General features: G+C 42.7%; 1 protein-coding gene and 1 long non-coding RNA gene across 3 annotated transcripts; both read right to left on the bottom strand.

Annotated features, from left to right (window-relative positions):
• Positions 1-6498: 6498 nt before the first annotated feature.
• On the bottom strand, positions 6499-7501 carry LOC112554863. Its single transcript, XR_003097334.1, has 2 exons — positions 7236-7501; positions 6499-6595 (listed from the first exon to the last, which is right to left on the bottom strand). It is a non-coding gene; the product is annotated as an uncharacterized LOC112554863 (long non-coding RNA).
• Positions 7502-13642: 6141 nt separating this feature from the next.
• On the bottom strand, positions 13643-20601 carry LOC112554861 (protein toll-like). Of its 2 annotated transcripts, XM_025222924.1 has the most exons (4): positions 20391-20601; positions 19019-19766; positions 17386-17507; positions 13643-16891 (listed from the first exon to the last, which is right to left on the bottom strand). In XM_025222924.1, the coding sequence occupies exon 4, from the start codon at positions 16854-16856 to the stop codon at positions 13677-13679; it is 3180 nt and encodes a 1059-aa protein (XP_025078709.1). In that variant the 5' UTR covers positions 16857-16891; positions 17386-17507; positions 19019-19766; positions 20391-20601; the 3' UTR covers positions 13643-13676. The 2 variants fall into 2 exon arrangements, with proteins under 2 accessions (XP_025078709.1, XP_025078708.1); XM_025222923.1 differs by lacking the exon at positions 19019-19766.
• Between the last annotated feature and the right edge of the window lie 1379 nt (positions 20602-21980).

Consider the following 21980-nt stretch of genomic DNA (forward strand, 5'->3'; position numbering starts at 1 on the left):
TGACCAAAAGCAACAGCAACAAGGAAGCTCAAACGTTGACTCTCACCGTCACCCTCTTTCATTTATTTACCCAGACATAAATTATTTATTTTATATAATCTCTGTAATTATATTATATCAACAGAAAAATTACATAACTTCTCTTTAATTTAATCACAAATATTAGTAATGATAGCTAAAGGTTGCTGTAATCAGGATTGTCACATTAAGTATAGATTAAAATATCTACATCTCTATTTGTCTATCGATCTTTGCGTTGATGAATATCAGTTAGTTATGCATTGATTAATACGTACATGTTCAGTGAACTGAAAAATACGCTTGTGACATACAACTTTCGTCGTGAATGAATAACGTATATAAAGCTGAAGGTTGGATGGAAAAAAAGTAAATAGAATTTGAGAAGAAAAAAAGACAGTCAAGGTCGCGAATTTGATAATCCCACGAAACAGCATATCCTATATAAGGTCAAAATTTTAATAAACATGCCGAAAAAAAAATATTTTTCCAAATTATTCTTTAGGTAAAGCCATCCGTCACTTATCATTTACTGATTCCAGCTGCAGTATCCACAATCTACTGTTCGGGCTCGCGGGACTGCGCATGAGCAAAGTTGTGCAGCGGCTTGTTTACGCGTAGTAATATGGCGACATGTTTGTGCATGTGACCTCGCTGACCTCACTCTGCCTTACAGCGGAAGGAGAAACAGTGTCCACTTGACCTGCTTTAGTCTTGCTTTCCTCTAAACAGGCGCCGTCCTCCACCAGTGCACAACACCAACCGCTTACTGCGTCTGACGCCAAAGAATGAAAGATAAAAGGAAGAACAAAAATATAAAAATGATTGTCAATATACCTAATATCAAAGACAGAAAAAAAATGAAGGGGAAAGAGGAGAAGGAAGAATAAGAACATGGAGGAACAGCACCAGCTGTAACTGCACCACGCACCAATAGCAACACTTTCGCCTTGTGGTAAGTCGTTCTTTCATTTTGTTCTTAGATGTCTGTGCATCCTGTGGGAAGTCTGTACCACAGTGGAAAGTTGTGGACAAGGAAGAGGAAGAAGTTGGTCTAATCGTTACTCTGCCCTCTAGCGACATCGTGGCTCCTCACTCTTCATCGCCTATAGTCAGGAAGACACCTGTTTGTTCAGATGTTAATAATAATATGCAAAATTGCATGCTTTCTGTGTTTTTCTAAGATGCATTGCTTGCTTCAACTTTCAAATTCTATTTTTCTACTTTTTTCCTTAAGTGAGCTCACTTCCTATGTTATAATTGGCCGCTGAGATTAATGAAGTTGGTTCTTTGTCAGTACTTCTTCAAAGAGTGTCTTAAAGTTCACATTCCCTACCTTTTGTCCAAAAGCAAAGTTACAAAATACAACGATAGTTCACATCGGATCTCATCAACCATTTTCTTTTATAATGATGTTTGTAATTACATCTGTGCATTATGGAAAATAAGACACCTGAAAATATTACTGAGGATTCTTCTGCTCTGTTTTGCGGCTCAAACGTACATTTCAAGCGAGACATTTTAATCTTAAATATTTCAAACTATAAATTAACATGCTAAAGCAGTTTAAACCTGAAGTTTAAATGATTAAACACTTCAAACTTAAAATAAAATAATTAACTCTTTCGAAACATTCATCTTTAATGTGTAAATATTTTAAACGAGAAATTGAGAAAATCAGATTTTGATATTAAAGTCGGAAGTTTAGGGGACTGATTTTGCCAAATTTGCCAATATTTTTTAGTGGAAAACTGTTGGTATAGAGGCATCACACTTAACCCCCACAATAACACAACCAACTCTTTCAAAGTTACCAAGCTCCATCACTTTTGATTCACGTTATCCCAACATTAAAACGTAGAAGAAAGGAGGACAAAAAAGGAGACAGTAGGAGAGTTTTCAGTTAATTTGTTTAAAGCAATCATAGTGTCATATCAGGAGAATTTTATTCAATATAGAAGGCGAGCACAGAAACCAGGGATCTTTTATCTTGCAGCACAAGTGATAACACATCCCTCTACACAATTCTTTAAAATCCGACTACAAATTGTGAAGACAAGAACCGAACGATATGTCTTATTTCCACGGGTAGCACTGAAGACTCACCAGTTCATCTCTCTAAAAATCTGCCTCTTCCTAAGAAAGAAATGAACTAGGGGACTTGTCTTTCCAGACACACATTAAAATGATCCCATAATCAAATACAGTCTTTCTCTGAAACCCAATAAAGCCAGTCAGTCCATCTCGTTGAAATCTGACTCTGCAAAATTCTGCAATCGGGCTTCGAACCAGGGGTCCTGTTCCCGAAGCACAGCTGACGTTCTCACGGCCTGCTGCACGTCGCTGGTCAAGCGGTCCGCGTTCAGTGCCGCCCGCAGCACCAGGAGCACCCGGCGGTCGCGGTTTTGCTGGCAGCGGTCAAAGACGACGTGGAAGGTGAAGAGGAACCATTCGCTGGCGCCGATGTCGTCCGACAGCACGAAGACTGCGCGTGAGCACGAGTCCGCCGCGCGCACGATGTTGTCCTGGATGGCGGCGCCCAGCGGGAAGTCTCGGTCCTGCACAATGCACTGGTGACCGCGACTTTCCAGCGGTTTGACGATGCTTTCCACCGTGTAGGTGAGGTCGACATTGGAGTACCACACAAAAACCGATTTCGTTGCACGTTCTCCTGTCGATGGCAATTTGCAAACACGACGATTACATCCTGCTGAGGGAGCTGCACCGATCTCCAGAATAACATTCTCCTGGTTTTCGGCGATGGATAGGATGTCGTGAAACTTGACAGCACCCTCAGGCTTTCGCACTTCCCTGCAGCATTGAAAGATTTTGTCCTTCTGAAAATGAGGCATTTCGTAGGCCAGCTTCTTGTGAAAGTGACTTTCAGAAGTCGTCAAAAAGCGACCCTTCTTCACAAACTGCTGCAAGTCCTTGTCCTGTATGTCCCTGGGTGAGATCTCGTGCAGGACAACGGTCAAGAAGTGGACCATGTCCTTGCGGCACTTGTCCAAGCCCTGACGGACGGCTGTGATCAACGTTTCCTCACTGTTCCAGCCTTTGGACAGCACCACGACCAACCGCCGGCTCTTCTTTACGCAGTGACGCACGTTGTTGCTGATGGAGTAACCCAAGAATGCATCTCGGTTAAGGAAGAAGACTTTGTAGTTGTAAGCCACCTCCAGAACCGTTACCACATTTGTCAGCACCCAGTCCTGATCCCCCAATGAGCAGCACACTGTCACATCGTACAGAAATCGGGCGTCAGAGGGGTCACGGTCAAAGGTGTGAAGGCCGGTGTAGATGTACAGCTGCACCTTTAGCTGACGTCGGCAGATAAAAGCTATGACAGCCAAAACCACCAGCAGCAGCGCCAGCGACACAGGAACAGCGATGGGGACGGCCAACTGCGTGAGGCTGGGCGCAATCTTGCAGACGAACTTCTCATCCGGCACTCTTGTGATCAGCTTGCCCTCGTCATCGTCCAGGCTGCACTTTATGTCATTCCAGTCCTCCACCTCTACCTTCGGGTCCAGCACCCAGCGCTTCAGCCAGCGGGTGTTGCAGTCGCAGCGGAATGGATTCCCCGACAGTCGGACGCTGCGAAGCTGCTGCAAATCGCCCAGGTCAGGAAGAAGGGTTGTCAGCCAGTTGTCGTCCACGTGTAGCACGTGCAGTGACGTCAATTGATCAAGGACCTTCTTGGGTAGGTCCTGCAGGTTATTGGCGCTTAACTTGAGGGTCTCCAGCTGCTGGAGGTACGGTAGTTCTTCCACCGTCTTGATCGTGTTGTTCTGCAGCCACAACTCCCTCGTACGGGCTGGAACAAAGGCTGGAAGTGACGTCAGACCCGCGTGTTGACAGTCAACGATGACCGTAGCTACCCCCGTGCGAACGTAGCAATTACACGGATGCGGACATCTTGCATTGATTTCAGTAAGGTTTCGTTCCTCGCGAAAAGGGCAGTAAGTCTCCTCGTCATGGAGACTGACCGCAGTTCTTTGTCTCAGCTCGTCCGGCCAGGAACACGTCCAGCCCGTGAACAACGCCTCTGTTCCACTTAAGGCCCCCTTCTGCCTCAAATCCGTCATCAGGTGAGTCACATTCAGAATATTACAGTCACATGCTAGGTGGGCGCCATCTGTCTGGAAGGTGAAGTACTTGGCCAGCAGCGTAAAGGTGATAATTGTATCCTCAGTTGAGTTATACATCACAATGGACCGTAGCTTGCTGTTCCTCAGAGATACGACCCTCTGGAAGTCAGGAGCTACTTTAAGGTTGACATCTTCTCCGGAAGTTGGGTTTATTAGAATTTCCACTACCCTGTTAAATGACGTCCGGTTGATGATCTCTACAAAGTCGAGGACCTCTATATCTGTAGACTCCAGATTTGTGTTGACCAAACCGCGCAGAAGAAAGATGATTGGTGGGATTTCCTTCAAAGGATTCTCACTCAGGTCGAGTAAGGAAAGTTTAATGGAAAGAGTGTCGAAAGCCTTGTCTGACACGTACATAAGGTTGTTTCCCTTGAGACGGACAGAGGTCAGATGTTCCAGGTTAGCAAACAAACCGTCCTGCAGTTTCTCCAACTTGTTTCCTTCCAAATTCAGTTTCTCGAGTTGCTGAAGGTTCCTGAACAAATTCGTTGGTAAATATTTTAATTTGTTTCCCTGCAAGTCTAATCGCTTGAGCTTGCGGAGGCTTGAGAACAGGTTTTCTGGCAGGCTTTCAAGAACATTGTCAGCCAAACTCAGAAACTGCAAGTCAGGAATGTGATAGAAGACCTTCTCTCCAATTTCTGTCATGTCATTTTGTTGTAGGGAGACGTACTGAAACTTTCCGCGGAAGTAAAAGTGGGTTAGGTTAGTTATATTGTTTCCGTTTAAAATGTACTCCCTGCGAAATATGTTAGGCTTTAAATCAATGGCTCCGGAGTAGCTGTACTCGAAGTTAAACTGGGAGGTCCTCGACAGATTTCGCGGTAGCTCCTCGATGTTTGGCATCCAATCAAAATCTACCGGTGCCCACAGATCATTGTCACTCATCTCCAGAGCTCGGAGGTTGGGCATCGCAGTGTGGAGCGTTTCAGGAAATGTTTTTAAACTGATGTTGGTAAAGAGAACTTCTACAACGTTGTCGAGCTTTCCCGTGCAGGTGGCCACAAGGTATAAGTCATCTTCCACGGCCCAGTTGTTTATGATACTGAAAGCGACAACATTTCGAAACGCATCGCAAAGTTTAGTATCCTGCTGCAGTTCCTGCAGGTTTAAGGTGTTATTATCGAAGCTCTCAAAGGCTCTGAGATCCGTCATGCTTGCCACCATCCATGCACCACGAAGAGAAATCCTACACTGCTTGATCTGAACATAGGAAATGTAGCGAGAGTAGAACCTATGTTCCGTGGAGCTTGAAACTCTGTCACTGGCCCTCACCTCTTCCGTATCATTGGTTTCTACATCTCTCTTGCTGACTTCCTCGTCCTCAAGGAATATGACTTCTATTCCGGGATCTTTGCAAGTAAATAGAAACATCACGTTTATCGGTGGCCCGTCAGAGGAATTAAGTTTGCTTTCGATGTCGCTCCGAGTCACGAAGCACATGGTACGGTTTTTGTTGTCTCTCTCTTCGTCCATTAAAAAGTTGAGAATCATTTTTATGGAAGGCAAAACGTAGTCATGGATGGAGAAATGATCAGTTAGTTTTACATTACTGTACTCCACCCGGCACCTCGTTATCACCTGTTTGCCATCGGGGCCATCTTTGTCTGTGACGTTAACGTCGTGAGAAGAATTAGTCAGGTAGATGCTGTCCATAGTCACAGTGACAGCTGTGTTATTTATATTGTTTCTGGAGCTGGTAGAGTTGTCTTCCGCTGGCCAAGCGTCAGTTTGAATAATCCACACACCTGTCACAATGGCAAGGGCAGCAATCCTCCAGCAACCCATCTTCCGGGGATTGATATTTTTTCTTCTCTTTTTTTTCTCTGCAAACGATCGTTTCCCAAAGATGAAACAAGAACGTCTAATTAACGAACAAGAAAATATTACTTTTATTCACAAAGCTTTCCAAACAGCTGATCAGACACTTTTAAAAATGGAATAGGTGTCAGTGTTCATGAAATCCTATGTTCATGCGCATTTTTAATGCAATGTTGTCGAACAAGTACACATTAACGCACACATGCATGCATGCACGCACAGGCACATCCATATAAAGAGAAAGAAAACGTGCAAACAAACAAAAAAAAAAACAACAAAAAAACAACTTTTCTGATTGCTCTTCTATTGTGGTCATAACTGTTATGTCATCGTTACTCCCAATGTCGTAAAAGCTTCAGTTTGGGTTTATTTTTCTTTCTTCCTTTCTTTTATGTCAGCCTTTCTATATTTTTTTTTCATTCATTTTTTTGTGTGTTTTTGTCTGTGTACAAACACAAAGCCTATACCATTCCGACTTCCAAGGGCAAACATCTGAAGTACTTACGAGTGAGGTAAACCAGAATCACCAACCGTCAAATAAGGTCTCTTCTTGTTCTCACAGACCAAGGTTTGTGATTAGTCATCGACTAATCGACAGGAATCTGTCATTAGAGCAGAAACGATGTAATTTTTGACTTAAATGGATGTCTCTTTCACGCTAGGCATGTGTTCGGAGATCACATGCGAAGCCAACAAATAAACTCATGACTGAAGAAAGGAATGAAGGAGGGAATTAACGAGTGCTTCTCATTTCATTAAAAAACTCAAACAAAAATCTGATTGTCAATTGCACAGTATGCATTGATTACAAATTATTTCCCTGAATTAAGCCTGCTGTAATAAACTCAGTGTACTGAACGTTCACTGCACACAGAACAATAAGTACACTGGCAATGAATTCTCACTTCCAAAACTAAGAACACAATACCTCTCCCTACAATTAAGCATCAAATTTCACCTCCTCTCGCCCTTTGCTCTCTCTCCCCCAATCTCTCATCACTCTCTCCCTCTCCAGTCACACCTCTTTTTCTTTTCTTTTTTTTTCTTTTAACACCTAAAAGACACGCATTCAGGAAACGTCCATCATTCACACCCTTTCATCCATGCACGTGCGCTCAGACCTAGTACTCTGACTAGGTCACTGACAGCAAATCAAGCGTGAATAATAACATTTAACCTTTACACATATCGTAAGTGGTTGTAGTCTTTAATGTATTGGTAATTTACGGAATGATTACTTACTGCACTGCGTCTTCCCTCTTGTCTTCCACGTCTCGCAGCGTCTGCTCCTTAGCGTATACGCGGTGCGCTGTGTGAAGTGCGAGATTAAAGCAGACTATTTATAGTTATTTCGGTTGCAAAAGTAAACGTGAAGTATGTGCACAGACAGCCGAGCAAACAGTTGATAACGACTATCTTCATCTTCCTTCTTCTACACGTCATCCACCCGCTCCATCCCCATCTACTTGAGTCTTGCTCGAGTTTTAGCTTGCAGCGAGAGGCCTTACGGAGGTCAGACAGCCATGTTGTTGCCATACCTGTTTGCTTACTCCTCCCTCCCATCACCACCACCACCACCACCATACAAACATGATTAATGCTCTTCAATCAACATAAACGTTTTTGACTACAGGCATGCGGTATAGAGGCAAAGGACAGACAGAAGACGCACAGACTGAGGCATGTGACCAAAAGCAACAGCAACAAGGAAGCTCAAACGTTGACTGTGTCACCCCTACCTTCCATTTATTTACCCAGGCATAAATTATTTATTTTACATAATCTCTGTAGTTATTATTTCACAACAGGAAAATGACATTAATTTAATCACAAATCTAGTAATGATAGCTAAAGGTTGCTGCAATCAAGATTGTCACATTAAGTTTTCTACTAAAATGCAACATAGAGTAAAATATCTACATCTCTATTTGTCTATTGATCTTTGCTTTGATTAATATCACTTGGTTATGCATTGATCAATCGGTGCATGCCTAGCGAACTGAAAAATATGCTCGAACATACAACTTTTGTCGTGAAGAAGTAACTTATACACAGCTGAGGGTTTGGAAAAAAATTTAATTGAATTGGAGAAGAAAAGAAGACCTACTAGTCGTGAATTTGATAATCCCGCAAACAAGCATCATATTTGAAACGAGGCTTTTAATCAACATGCCTGCAAAGTTAATTTTCAAATTAATCCTAAAGGTAAAGACATCCATCATTTACTTATCATTTACTGATTCCAGCTGCAGTTTCAACAATCTACTCTCCAGATAGAATTTACACATTTTATGAACGTTTGAAAAATGTTATCGCAAAGTCAAATATCACATATTTGTTCAAAATATCAGTAATACTCATCATTTACATCCAAGGGGCATGTATTAGAAAGGATCCCTTCATCAGGAATGTTCCCTAAGTTTTGAAAGTTAGGCACATTCATCATGATGGAATTTTATCTACTGTCCTATTTGCAGCAAATGAGTTAAGAAGCCTCCAATATAATCTTTTATTCTTAATTGAAGATGAGGATCATAACAGTGTCACAGTTTTGAATTTCAATTTCTCAATAAAAGTGGTACTGTTTCAGCCATAGACAATGGTATAGCAATGAATCAAATGCATGCAGTTAGTACATAGCAAGTAATGATAATGGTGTCAGCACACACACATACATGCCAACTGTGTGGCTAAAGTCTGTATCTGTTTCACTTTCACTGTCTGAAGATATCACTGGATCAAATTGATCATCAATAAAATCTTCAAATTCACTGAAATTAGACTTATCAAAATATTGTCTTCATTATTTTCATCTAACTTATAGTCGGTCTGTAAATATTGGCTCAATGTTGTCGCTGAAAATTCTGGTGTCTGCTGGTTCAAACTGTTATTCGACTGTAAATCTAAAACTTAGAGCACCTTCTCTACAGGACAGTGAATGGTGATTGTATTGGTGTGTATTAAATAGCTCTGTCTTCCTTATTACATGATTTAATAATAATACAAAAATCAAAATTTGTAAAGGGCATTCTCACACTCCTAAGGAGTATGCTCTTAGCGCATAAGAACAAAAACGAAACACGGACAGCATACAAGGGACAGGAAAACAAATAATATATGAGCTATAAAAGAATAAACAACTAAACTAAGCGAAGAATAAAATCAAATACAAAAAACACAAAGAGGAACATAATAACAAGAACAAAAGCTGAGAGTAACATGATATTGCAAAAGGAAGGATGTGAAAAAGGACTAGCATTATGGAAAAAGGTTGATAATAATAACAACTGGGAATTTATAAAGCTCGAAATGTCACAACCAAAGGGGAACTTACTGCGCTGAACAAGATCACAAAATAGTAACAAAGATGTAGAACAAAATAATAACAAAGATGCAAAACAAAATCACAAAATAGTGAGAAAGATGTAGAAGGAAGAATTAACGCGAGGACTCGCTGCGTTCCGACAGTAAAGGGCAATAACTGTAGATGTAACGGTCACGACTCCAGACAATAAGGTCAGTGACATCAGGAAATACTGGGACGATATTGAGTTATCTTAAGAATATGAAGACATGTTATCACATGAAACTGCAAGAGGGTGATCATCACTTCAGTTTACTCAAAGTAGCTCAAGGTCTCTGCTGAAGCGAGTGAAGCGAGCGGAATGGAATCCTGCAATAGATCTAAACAGTTCGCACTTCAAAATAGCATTGTATACATTATATATATATATAAAAATCATATATACCTTCCTGTTGTAAACCAGAAGAGGAAGAAAACGCAACAGAAGCACTTGTAAACATGAAGGTCCAACACTTTTATCCAAATCGAAGCACGAACACAAAATATAAACAAATCAAGGAGAGCCGATCGCCTCAGCCTGTAAGGGCAAGGGACAGAACTCTGTCAGCTAGATTATGCACGCGCGCACTGTTCAAATAGAAAAATTTGTTTAAAAAATCAAACCTAATCAGCATACATTAAATCAGTGGTGCACTAAAACAATGTATATGACGTTTTATAAGAACCTGCAGTGTGGTAAACAAAGACAAAAGATTACAATTTTGTTTTATCGCACAGACAGGTACTGCTACAGAGAAAATGGCGCGCCGCGTGGGATCATGGGAGTACGTGCATCCGCAAGAAGAATAACAAATATTTAGTTATGTACCATATATGTTTTGTAAACCGCAATGATTTTCAATATCTTATACCGAGCAATCAGAAATATATTACAAAGTCTTTAAAAAATTTTGTGTGAATTGTATAAATAATTTAACGTTAACGCTTCAAATGTTTACAATACATTTATTTCATGTTTTTGCTTAAATGTTATGTTTTCTAACATTTTAAAATGTTTAAAAATTTTCAGTTTTTAAATGTTTATTTGGTAAATGTTTCTAAAATGTTTCATCTAAAACGTTAATCTTATTATACCCTGTAAGCGTTTTTAAAGTGTTTATAAAATGTTTCAATGCTATCTAGGACTGTAGGTGGTCTGCGGGCTCACGGCACTGCGCATGAGCAAAGTTGTGCAGCGTCTTGTGTGCGCGTAGTAATATGGCGACATGTTTGTGCATCTGACCTCGCTGACCTCTCTCGGCCTTACAGCGGAAGGAGAAAAGTGTCCACTTGACCTGCTTTAGTCTTGCTTTCTTATAAACAGGCCCCGTCCTCCACCAGTGCACAACACTAACCGCTTACTGCGTCTGACGCCAAAGAATGAAAAATAAAAGGACGAGCTGGTAAAGAAAGAAGACAAGGAAGAACAAAAATTTTAAAATGATTGTCAATATACCTAATATCAAAGACAGAAAAAAATGAAGGCGAAAATGGAGAAGGAAGAAAAAGAAGATGGAGGAACAGCATCAGCTGTAACTGCACCACGCACCAATGGCAACACTTCCGCCTTGTGGTACGTCCTTGCTTTCATTTTGTTCTTAGATGTCAGTGCATCGTGTTGGTAGTCTGTACCACAGAGGAAAGTTGTGGACAAGGAGGAGGAAGAAGTTGGTCTAATCTTTACTCTGCCCTCTAGCGACATCGTGGCTCTTCACTCTTCATCGCCTATCGCCAGGAAGACACCTGTTTGTTCTGATGTTATTAATAATATGCAAAAAAATCTTTCTGTGTTTCGCTAAGATACATTGCTTGCTTCATCTTTCAAATTTTATTTTTCTTACTTTTTTCCCTTAAGTGAGCTTGCCTTCCTATGTTAAAATTGCTCACTGAGATTAATGTTGGTTCATCGTCAGTACTTCTTCCTACAAAGTTACAAAATACAACGATAGTTCAGATCGGATCTCATCAACCGTTTTCTTTTATAATGAAGTTTGTAATTACATCTGTCAATTATGGGAAGTAAGACACCTAAAAATATTACTGAGGATTCTTCTGCTCTGTTTTGCGGCTCAAACGTACATTTCAAGCCAGACATTTTAATCTTTAATATTTCAAACTAGAAATTACCAAGCTAAAGTAGTTTAAACCTAAACTTTACAATTAAACACTTCAAACTTAAAATACTTAACTTTTTTCGAAACACTCGCCTCTAATGTGTGAATATTTTAAACGAGAAATTGTGAAAATCAAGTACCAAACATTTTCAAACATTTTATTAACAGATTTTGATATTAAAGTCGGAAGTTTAGGGGACAGATTTTGCCAAATTTGCCAATTTTTTTTAAATGGAAAGCTGTGGGTACAGAGGCTTAAAACGGAAGAGATAGGACAGACAGTGATATAAATTTACACCTTAAAGTGCTTGTCAAACACTTTCAAGAACTTGTCAAATATGTCACCCATATCATCAACAAAAGTGCTCAGCTTTGACAGTTTTTAAATGAGACGGTTGAAAAAAATATTTAAAAACGAGGAATTAAAAGACATTTTTCGAATAACCACACATGGGCATAACGACACACTTATACTAGTTCTGGTGATCTTTGCAGTGAACATTGAACACAGCTTCCGACGGTAGTTGTCCATGCATAGAGAATCAGAAACAAAGTCGGGAGGGTGGAGGACACTAAACCAGTTGATCCCTTTAAAATTTCACTAATAAACAACCAAAAATATTTTGTTTTCTCCGAAGCAAAGAGACTAGTCAATCTCTGTAAAATCGTTTGTGTGTGTTAGGAACAGGGGGTTGTTGCCCCTGTCTGTTGTTAGTCAGGGATTATTGCCCTTACCAGTATGAGAGTGTGTTTGCTGCGTCGTGATTTCGCGTCAGAACCCGACGTCATTTTATGACGCAATTTTAGAGGGACGTAGCATGAAAATTATTTGGAGGAGAGCAGACGGCTGTGGGGAGTGAAGAGAGGAGGACTGAAAGTGTGTGTGGTGTCCGTTTTGGATCTTGTGTGTCGATCCCAGAGAATTTATTTGCAGTGTTCGCTTTGGATCTTGTGTGTTGATCCCAGGAAATATATTCTTAGTCGTCGACTAGGTGTCTGCCAAGTCAGCACTTACTCCTATTAAGAACAGGAACGTGTATGTGGTTTCCCCTAAGAGTTTTGTTTGTGGATATCAGCCAAGTGTTGCCAAGACTGCACAATTTCTAGACCAGGGAAAGGGAGGAACTTACCAGGACGTTTAATTTTTGGGTTGCACAGACGTTCTCTTCAGGCAGTGCGTTGTGAGTAACTAAGACTTTAACGAAATATTCAAAAATATACGACAACTTTGATTTACAGGCTGCGGCGTGGAAGACCGACAGACTTTATATATATATAGTTCGCAGTATCGTGTGTGTGAGTTTAATGTTGACTGATATAAAAGTTTTGTTGTTCCCACGCTATCACACAAACTCTTTGAAAGACTCTTACATTAAAAATGTAAGGGGACGTGTCAAGCAGTACAGTAAGTCTTTTTTTCTTGAGAGTCAAGATTACAAAGTGAAAGAAGTGAACTAAGAAACTTTTCTTTCCAGCAACGCATTAAAATGATCCCATAATCAAATATAGTTTTTCCTCTGCAATCCCAACAAAGCACTCAGTCCATCTCGTTGAAATCTGACTCTGCAAACTTCTGCAACGGGCTTCGAACCAGGGGTCCTGTTCCCGCAGAACGGCTGACGTTCTCACGGCCTGCTGCACGTCGCTGGTCAAGCGGTCCGCGTTCAGTGCCGCCCGCAGCACCAGGAGCACCCGCCGGTCGCGGTGTTGTTGGCAGCGGTCGAAGACGACGTGGAAGGTGAAGAGGAACCACTCGCTGGCGCCGATGTCGTCCGACAGCACGAAGACTGCGCGTGAGCACGAGTCCGCCGCGCGCACGATGTTGTCCTGGATGGCGGCGCCTAGCGGGAAGTCTCGGTCCTGCACAATGCACTGGATGACCGCGACTTTCCAACGGCTTAACGATGCTTTCCACCGTGTAGGTGAGGTCGACATCAGAGTACCACACAAACACCGATTTTGTTGCATGTTCTTCACTTGAATAGTAATCGCTGCCGTCTTCATCGTCCAATTTTATCATCTGCAGCAGCACATTGCTGGCTGTTGTTCATATTTTCTTCTTTAACCTCCCCCTTCACGATCGTTTGTTCATTTCTGCTTTCTTCTTCCTCCAGTGCTTTCAAAGCGTTGGCATGCAGCAATGACAATTTGCAAAAGTATGATCACATCCTGCTGAGGGAACTGCACCGATCTCCAGAATAACATTCTGTTCGTTTTCAGCGATGGCTACGATGTCGTGAAACTTGACAACACCCTCAGCTTTCGCACTTTTCGGCAGCATAGGAAGATTTTGTCCGTCTGAAGATGAGGCATTTCGTAGGCCAGCTTCTTGTGAAAGTGATTTTCAGAAGTCGTCAAAAAGCGACCTTTCTTCACAAACTGCTGCAAGTCCTTGTCCTGAATGTCCCTGGGTGAGATCTCGTGCAGGACAACGGTCAAGAAGTGGACCATGTCCTTGCGGCACTTGTCCAACCCTTGATGGACGGCTGTGACCAACGTTTCCTCGCTGTCCCAGCCTTTGGACAGAATCACTACCAACCGCCGGCTGTTTTTCACGCAGTGACGCACGTTGTTGCTGATGGAGTAACCCAAGAATGCGTCTCGGTTAAGGAAGAAGACTTTGTAGTTGTAAGCCATCTCCAAAACCGTTACCACGTTTGTCAGCACCCAGTCCTGATCCCCCAATGAGCAGCACACTGTCACATCGTACAGAAATCGGTCGTCAGAGGGGTCACGGTCAAAGGTGTGAAGACCGGTGTAGATGTACAGCTGCACCTTTAGCTGACGTCGGCAGATAAAGGCGATGACGGCCACAATCACCAGCAGCAGCGCCAGCGACACAGGAACAGCGATGGGGACGGCCAACTGCGTGAGGCTGGGCGCAATCTTGCAGACGAACTTCTCGTCCGGAACTCTCGTGATCAGCTGGCCCTCGTCGTCGTCCAGGCTGCACTTTATGTCATTCCAGTCCTCCACCTCTACCTCCGGGTCCAGCACCCAGCGCTTCAGCCAGCGGGTGTTGCAGTCGCAGCGGAAGGGATTCCCCGACAGTCGGACGCTCCGAAGCTGCTGCAAATCGCCCAGGTCAGGGAGAAGGGTTGTCAGCCAGTTGTCGTCCACGTGCAGCACTCGCAGTGACGTCAGTTGATCTAAGACCTTCTTTGGCAGGTCCTGCAGGTTATTGGCGCTTAACTTGAGGGTCTCCAGCTGCTGGAGGTACGGTAGTTCTTCCACCGTCTTGATCGTGTTGTTCTGCAGCCACAACTCCCTCGTACGGGCTGGAACAAAGGCTGGAAGTGACGTCAGACGCGCGTGCTGACAGTCAACGATGATAGTAGAAACACCCGTGCGAACGTAGCAATTACACGGATCCGGACATCTTGTCTCGATCTCAGTAAGGTTTCGTTCCTTGCGAAAAGGACAGTAAGTCTCCTCGTCCCGGAGACTGGCCACAGTTCTTTGTCTCAGCTCGTCCGGCCACGAACACGTCCAGCCAGTGAACAACGCCTCCGTTCCACTTAAGGCCCCCTTTTCCCTAATCTCCGTCACCAGGTGAGTCACATTTAGAATGTTGCAGTCACATGACAGGTGGGCGCCATCTGTCTGGAAGGTGAAGTACTTGGCCAGCAGCGTAAAGGTGTTAACTGTCTCCTCAGTCGAGTTATACATCACAATGGACCGTAGCTTGCTATTCCTCAGAGAAACGACCCTCTGGAAGTCAGGAGCTATTTTAAGGTTGACATATTCTCCAGAAGTTGGGTTTCTCAGATTTTCCAATATCCTGTAGGTTGAAGTCCGGTTGATGATCTCTACAAAGTCGAGGATCTCTATATCTGTAGACTCCAGATTTGTGTTGACCAACCCTCGCAGAAGAAAGATGATTGGTGGGATTTCCTTCAAAGGATTCTCACTCAGGTCGAGTAAGGACAGTTTAATAGAAAGAGTATCGAAAGCCTTGTCTGACACGTGCATAAGGTTGTTTCCCTTGAGACGGACAGAGGTCAGATGTTCCAGGTTAGAGAACAAACCATCCTGCAGCTTCTCCAACTTGTTTCCTTCCAAATTCAGCTGCTGGAGTTGCAAAAGGTTTCTGAACAAATTCGTTGGTAAATACTTTAATCTGTTTCCCTGCAAGTCTAGTCGCTTGAGCTTGCGGAGGCTTGAGAACAGGTTTTCTGGCAGGCTTTCAAGGACATTGTCAGCCAAACTCAGAAACTGCAAGTCAGGAATGCGATAGAAGACCTCCTCTCCAATTTCTGTCATGCCATTTCGTTCGAGGGAGACGTACTGAAACTCTCCTCGGAAATAAAAGTGTGTAATGTTAGTTATATTGTTTCCGTTTAAAATGTACACCCTACGAAATAGGTTGGGCTGTATATCAATGGCTCCGTAGAAGCTGTAGAGGTTGTTGAACTGGAAGGTCCTCGACAGATTTCGCGGCAGCTCCGCGAAGCCTGGCATCCAATCAAAATCTACCGGTTCCCATAGATGGTTGTTACTTAACTCCAGAGCTCGTAGGTTGGGCATCACAGTGTGGAGCATTTCTGGAAATGTTTTTAAACTAACGTTGGCAAGAACGACTTCTACAACGTTCTCGAGCTTTCCCGTGCAGGTGGCCAGAAGGTGCAAGTCATCTTCCACGGCCCAGTTGTTGATGACACTGAAGGCGACAGCATTTCGAAACGTATCGCAAAGTTTAGTATCCTGCTGCAGTTCCTGAAGGTTTAAGCTGTTTTCACCGTAGCTGCTAAAGACTCTGAGATCCGTCATGCTTGCCACCATCCATGCACCACGAAGAGAAACCCTACACCGCTCGATCTGAAAATAGGAAATGTAGCGAGAGTAGAACCTATGTCCCTGGGAACTTGAAACTCTGTCACCGACCCTTGGTTCAGAAGTAGTATTGGTGCTGACTTCCTCGTCCTCAAGGAACATGACTTCTATGTTGGAGGATCTGCAAGCGAAATGAAACATCCCGATGATCGGCGGCCCGTCGGAAGAATTGAGTTTGCTTTCGAGGTCGCTCCGAGTCACGAAGCACACGGTTCGGTTGGTGCTATCGTCGTCATCGTCCCTCTCGCCTGAAAAGGAGCGAACCATTACGTGATATGGCAAGATGTAGCCATGGATGGAGAAAAGACTATCTCGTGTCAGAGTAGTGTACTCCATCCGGCACCTGGTGTTCACCTGGGTTCCTTCGGAACTGTTAGAGGAGCCATCTTGGTCTGTGACGTTACCGTCGTTGGAAGAACTAGTCAGGTAGGTGCTGTCCGTAGTTCCAGTGACAGTGGTGTTATCTATGTTGTTGCTGGAGGTGGTAGAGTTGTCTGTCACTGACTGAGCGTCAGCTTTAATAATCCAGACACTGGTCGCAATGGCAAGGGCAGCAACCCTCCACCATCCCATCTTTTGATGTTTATTACTGTTCTTTCTCTTCTTTTCTGCAAAGAAACATTTCTTTAATATGAAATAAAAGCATCTAAAAATAGACAATAAAAATATTATTTTTATCAACAATTTTTTCCAAACAGCTGAAAAGAAATACCTTTTAAGGGACACACATGTGGAATGGTTTCATTGTACACGAAGGAGTATTACATATGTTCAGGCGTATTTTTAATACAAATTTCTAGAGCATGTACACATTAACGGATGCACGTACTTACACAGACATAAAGAACACGAACACATGCTAATCAAGTCATCTTTTGTGATTATTCTTCTATTACGGTCTAACTGTAATGTCCTCGTTATTCACAAGGTCGTAAAATCTTCAATATTGGTTTTCTTTTCTTTTTCTTCTTTCTGTTTTATGCAAGTCTATTTATAATATATATATCTTGTTTTCCTTTTTCTTTGTGTTCCGTTTCTGTCACTATACAAAGCCTCTCCCATTTAGATTACTAAGGGGAAATGACTTTAATAGAGTACTTACGTGGGAGTTGAACCAGAATCACGATCCGGAGGTTGGGTCTCTTCCTGATCCCACAAACTGAGGTTTGCGATCAGACATCAGGTTCCGGGCTGATCACTCCAAGCATCTCAGAATCTCGCCATCTGTCAATCAAAGCAGAAACACCATGTCATCGTGGTCGGTTAGATTATACATCTGCTGGAGAAGAATGTTTGTTTGTTTGTTTGTTTGTTTGTTTGTTTGTTTGTTTGTTTGTTTGTTTGTTTTCTGTCGCTTGCTATCTAGACTCGTCACTCCACAGTCGATCGTTGCCCTCGCTCACCCTTCCTGTAGAAAGGGAAGTGGACGTCACATCGTCAAATATACGATGACTCATCTATATCTTATCCTATTTCTCATAGCTCCATCAGGTTTTGCCCAGATGCTCCTCCTCATCGGGACACAACCACACCACTTTAACGAACAATGATGCAAACAAACAAACACAAACAAGAATACAATGCTCTTAATTAACATATGATCATGTCTCTTCTAATGGCTAAAACCTTCAAAACCTCTATATTATCATTGTACGATGATGATGTCTGGAGTTGTTGGTTTCTTTCTGTGTCTGGTGATGTCTATAGGCGTCTGTACCCAGAACAGAAAGGGGTGGTATCCACAAATACCTTGAGAGATAGTATCTTGCGATGTACTTTATCCAGTTGAAAGAAAATAAAATAACTCTCCTCACCCCACCAGGCCTTTAACTGTCTTCACCTGCCCCCGGACCGGGATGGTTTCAAGCTCGTTGTTCTTTCATTGGTTTCTTGAAAGCAGAATAAATGGCTACAAACCTGTGACGGGGTCAGTCACGAATTAAGACTAATGTTTAATTCAATGTCACGCCAGTGTGTAGCTAGGTATCAGAACAATAGTTCTGGGGCCCTGATGTGTGTGTTAGCGCATGGCAGGTTAAAACACACATACAGACACATTGGGAAAGAGTGAGGTAAGAGAGCAACTAGTATCTTCGTGACCGGAAGAGAAAACAAGGTCAACATTTGAAGATATATATACAAACAAACAGACATTCAAACGGATATGAAAGCCGGAAAAATTCTGGAGATGACGACCACAAAAAAATCCAGAAAAATTATCAGGTATGAGAACATTACTTTAACTTCGTAAAGTCACAGTTCAGAGCTACTCACGGATACATCGGCTTGACAGTTGGGAAATCAGCTCACTGGCAAACATTTTATTTACTCACATCTCGCTCTTTGAACCTTATTCCCTATCCACAAATTACAAATGACTGGTAGCAGTCCAGTTATCTGACTGTAGCGCCAATCGTCAAACATTGTGTTTATAATTAACGAGATTATGTCTGTCGTCCTATTTCACATTCTCTTACTTTTTTGTTTATGTTTCATGCCTAAACATTTCTATATACAAGATGAGGATAGAAACCAGACAGCACATTGAATGTTATTTGTTTATTACCCACAAGACATCCGGTACACACTCAGTCGTCTGGTACACACGAGCGCGTGCGCTCCTCCTCCCACAAACAAAGGTCAGTGCGAATCAACCGAAAATGAACTTTAACCTTCACAATTATTGTAATGGTTTTTAATGAGCGACGTACTAGCAAACAGATTCAAATAATTACCCGCTGCACTGCGTCTTCCTTCAGGTCCAAAGTCTGTCATCGCCGCTTCATTTGCGCATGCGTGGTTTGAGAATTTGAAGCAGACGATATCCGGTTGGTATTTCGGTGACACACATGAACATGAACACAGACGATGGATGACGACTGTCCTCGACTTCCTCCTTGTGCATTTGACTTACCCACTCCTTCCCCTCTAGTCTAAGGCCATCTGGAACTTTCCTGATAATCCATCACACTAGCATCATATGGGAGCATCGCGTTCAATCAACATTCCTGCAAAATTTATTGCCGAGTTAGGCTTTCAGGTAATTTACCGATTCCAGCTGTTGTATCCACAGTTCACTGGCCTGCAGGCTTGCTGGACTCTTCATGTCGTTCGGTTCTTGTGAACGAGCAGGAGTGTCGCCAGATGTCTGTGTATCTCCATCACTGACCTTTCACCTCTGCCAGCCTTAAAACGGAAGAAGAGACAGTGTCCACTTGACCTGCTGCGGTCTTGCTTTCCGTCCTCCTCCATCACCAGTGAACTGCGCATAACACTAATCGTTTACTGCGTCTGTCGCCAGAGAATGATAGACAGAAGGATGAGTAGGATGATGAAGCTGGTTTAGTCGTTACTCTGGTCTGTAGCGACGACGCTCCTCAGAACGGTTGTCACTCCTCATCGCCCGTAGCCAGCAAGAGACCGGTTTGTTCAGATTTCTGGCCTCAAGAACCAGATTTCTGAACAAATCTCTTAAACACGAATCTGCCATAATAATGTAGATGTTTTAGATGTAAAAATGCGGGCTGTCTATGTTTTGCTAAGATGTATTACTTGTCTCATCTTTTACATAGCACTTGTTCTGTTTTCTTCGCATTTTTAAGAGTGCACGCTCCTATGTTATAATTGCTCACCGAGATTAATAAATTTGGTGATTTGTCAATACTTCTTCCAGGGGATCTTTAAGTTCGCTTCCCTTCTCCCCTTTGTATATAAAAAAGCTTCACTAGACCAGTTATAGAGAAGAAACGGGCTTCGATCGCACTCCTACAACCGGATTTAAGCTCGGAGTACCTCACCTGTAGACATGCTGTATAAAAGGTGATTGGTCTTGGTAGTAATTGCTCATCAAGGACACATAACAACATGATATGTAAACAAAACATAGGCGATGTAAAAGAGTGTGTGTGGTTGAGGAGGGAAAAATACCAAATACCGGAAAATATGAGACCTCAGACTATGACACCTCGCGTTGAACACAAACAAAGAAGAAGACAACAACTTTAGTACACAAACCTCCGGGACAGAACTATGAGAAGGGAGCTTCATGTTAAGAGATAGGCTTAAAACACTTAAAAGCGAAAATTTGACTTAAAATCTTGTACTCACATCTACACATTATTCACGACACTTGAAGTAGAACTTCCATGACACTATGGACTGATCACGTGACATTAGTCACAGTAGGCACAGTCACCATGATGTTACAGATGTCTTGCAGGATCCGTCTCACCCATGTCCTTTCCCAGTGAATGTTCTGTAGGCAAAATTTTGCGCAGCCCAAGCGACACTGAGGCAAATCCTGCTTGTGGTGAGTTTTTAAGCCATTTAAACTGGGTCAGAGCTGAGCCCCTTGTGTAGACTAGAGACAAACAGAAGATGTCAACAAGGACCTGGCGAGACAACAAATTAAGAGAGTGTGGGAGTGTGTATGTGTGTGTGAATGTGTATGTGTCTGTATGTGATTGTAGGAGATTTACAGAGAGTAGAAAGATAGAGAGGGGATAGGGGTGGGGTGAGAAAAATCGTCCAAATTATTCATCAGTAATGACAAAATTTGACTGTGGCTTCTTAACATATGTGTGTTTGTTTGTGTGTGCGTCTCCCTTCTCCTTGTCATGTGTCTCCAACCTCCCGTCATTCCCTCCATCTCTCAGTCCCCTGATTTACTATTCCCTCCCCTCCCCATCTCCCCACCACCTTTGACACCTGCTGTTCGTATTCTATATTTAGCTCCCAGTTCGTGACATCATAAACGACCTCGTTCACCAGGCAACAGCCAGGCCAAGATGAACGCTAAGAATGCAGTGAGTCCAGTAGGCAGTGAATCAGTTCGTTTTTCTTTTCTTCAGACAAGCTTTTTGTCACTACCTCGGTCTTTCTTGCTGACATCAGCTATCACCCAGTATGTAGGACACTACAATACGTTTTCCAAGCAGATAAGTCTAAATACCAGGGATGTCCCAAACATCTCCGATAAGAAGCATCAGGTGCTGGTGGGATTAACAGTCAACCTCATACAGACACAGATGCGTTTTTGTGGCTGAGACTAACACTGGAAATTTCCGAAATAAAACATCTTTATAGTATCACGCCACGCCACGTGTTACAACTTTTTATGCCAAACGGGAAGACATGCCGGAGAAATGCGAATAATAAGAGTCTGGCTTTGTACACCTTGTGAGTCGCAGCCAACCCTTAAAAAAGTCGGGGGCTTCCCCACGGTACTTTGCAATATCCTGGGTGAAAATGGCATTTTCATAGTCTACTTATTTCGTCTGAGATACACCCAGCTATCCGCCCCACCTTGTGCATGCTCGGTTCTGCTTTTTAGGCAAACTAGGAAGATGCCGAGGGCGCAAGAACTAAGTGATTACAGCATTGACCTCTGAACCCGGAGGTGTGCCAGCTTCATGCCGTGGGACACAATAACTTTTCTCAGTCAACCCATTTGTCAGAAACGGGTACCTGACTACAAAGAGGGTTAGGAAAACGTAAAGCAGCGACAGCGAGAGAAAAGGGGCACCCCTCCCCTCACAAAACTAACGTCGAAAGTAATTAAAAATTATCAGATGTCATTATCAAAATCCGCAAGCCAAATTACTTGGTCTGGCCACCATGTTCATTGAACATGACCTGACATCTTCACTAGATCGAAAAGAACTAATACATATTTTTACACGGTAAAAATAGCAAACA

Source organism: Pomacea canaliculata, linkage group LG14 (genome assembly GCF_003073045.1).
Source record: "Pomacea canaliculata isolate SZHN2017 linkage group LG14, ASM307304v1, whole genome shotgun sequence".
Lineage (NCBI taxonomy): Eukaryota > Metazoa > Mollusca > Gastropoda > Architaenioglossa > Ampullariidae > Pomacea > Pomacea canaliculata.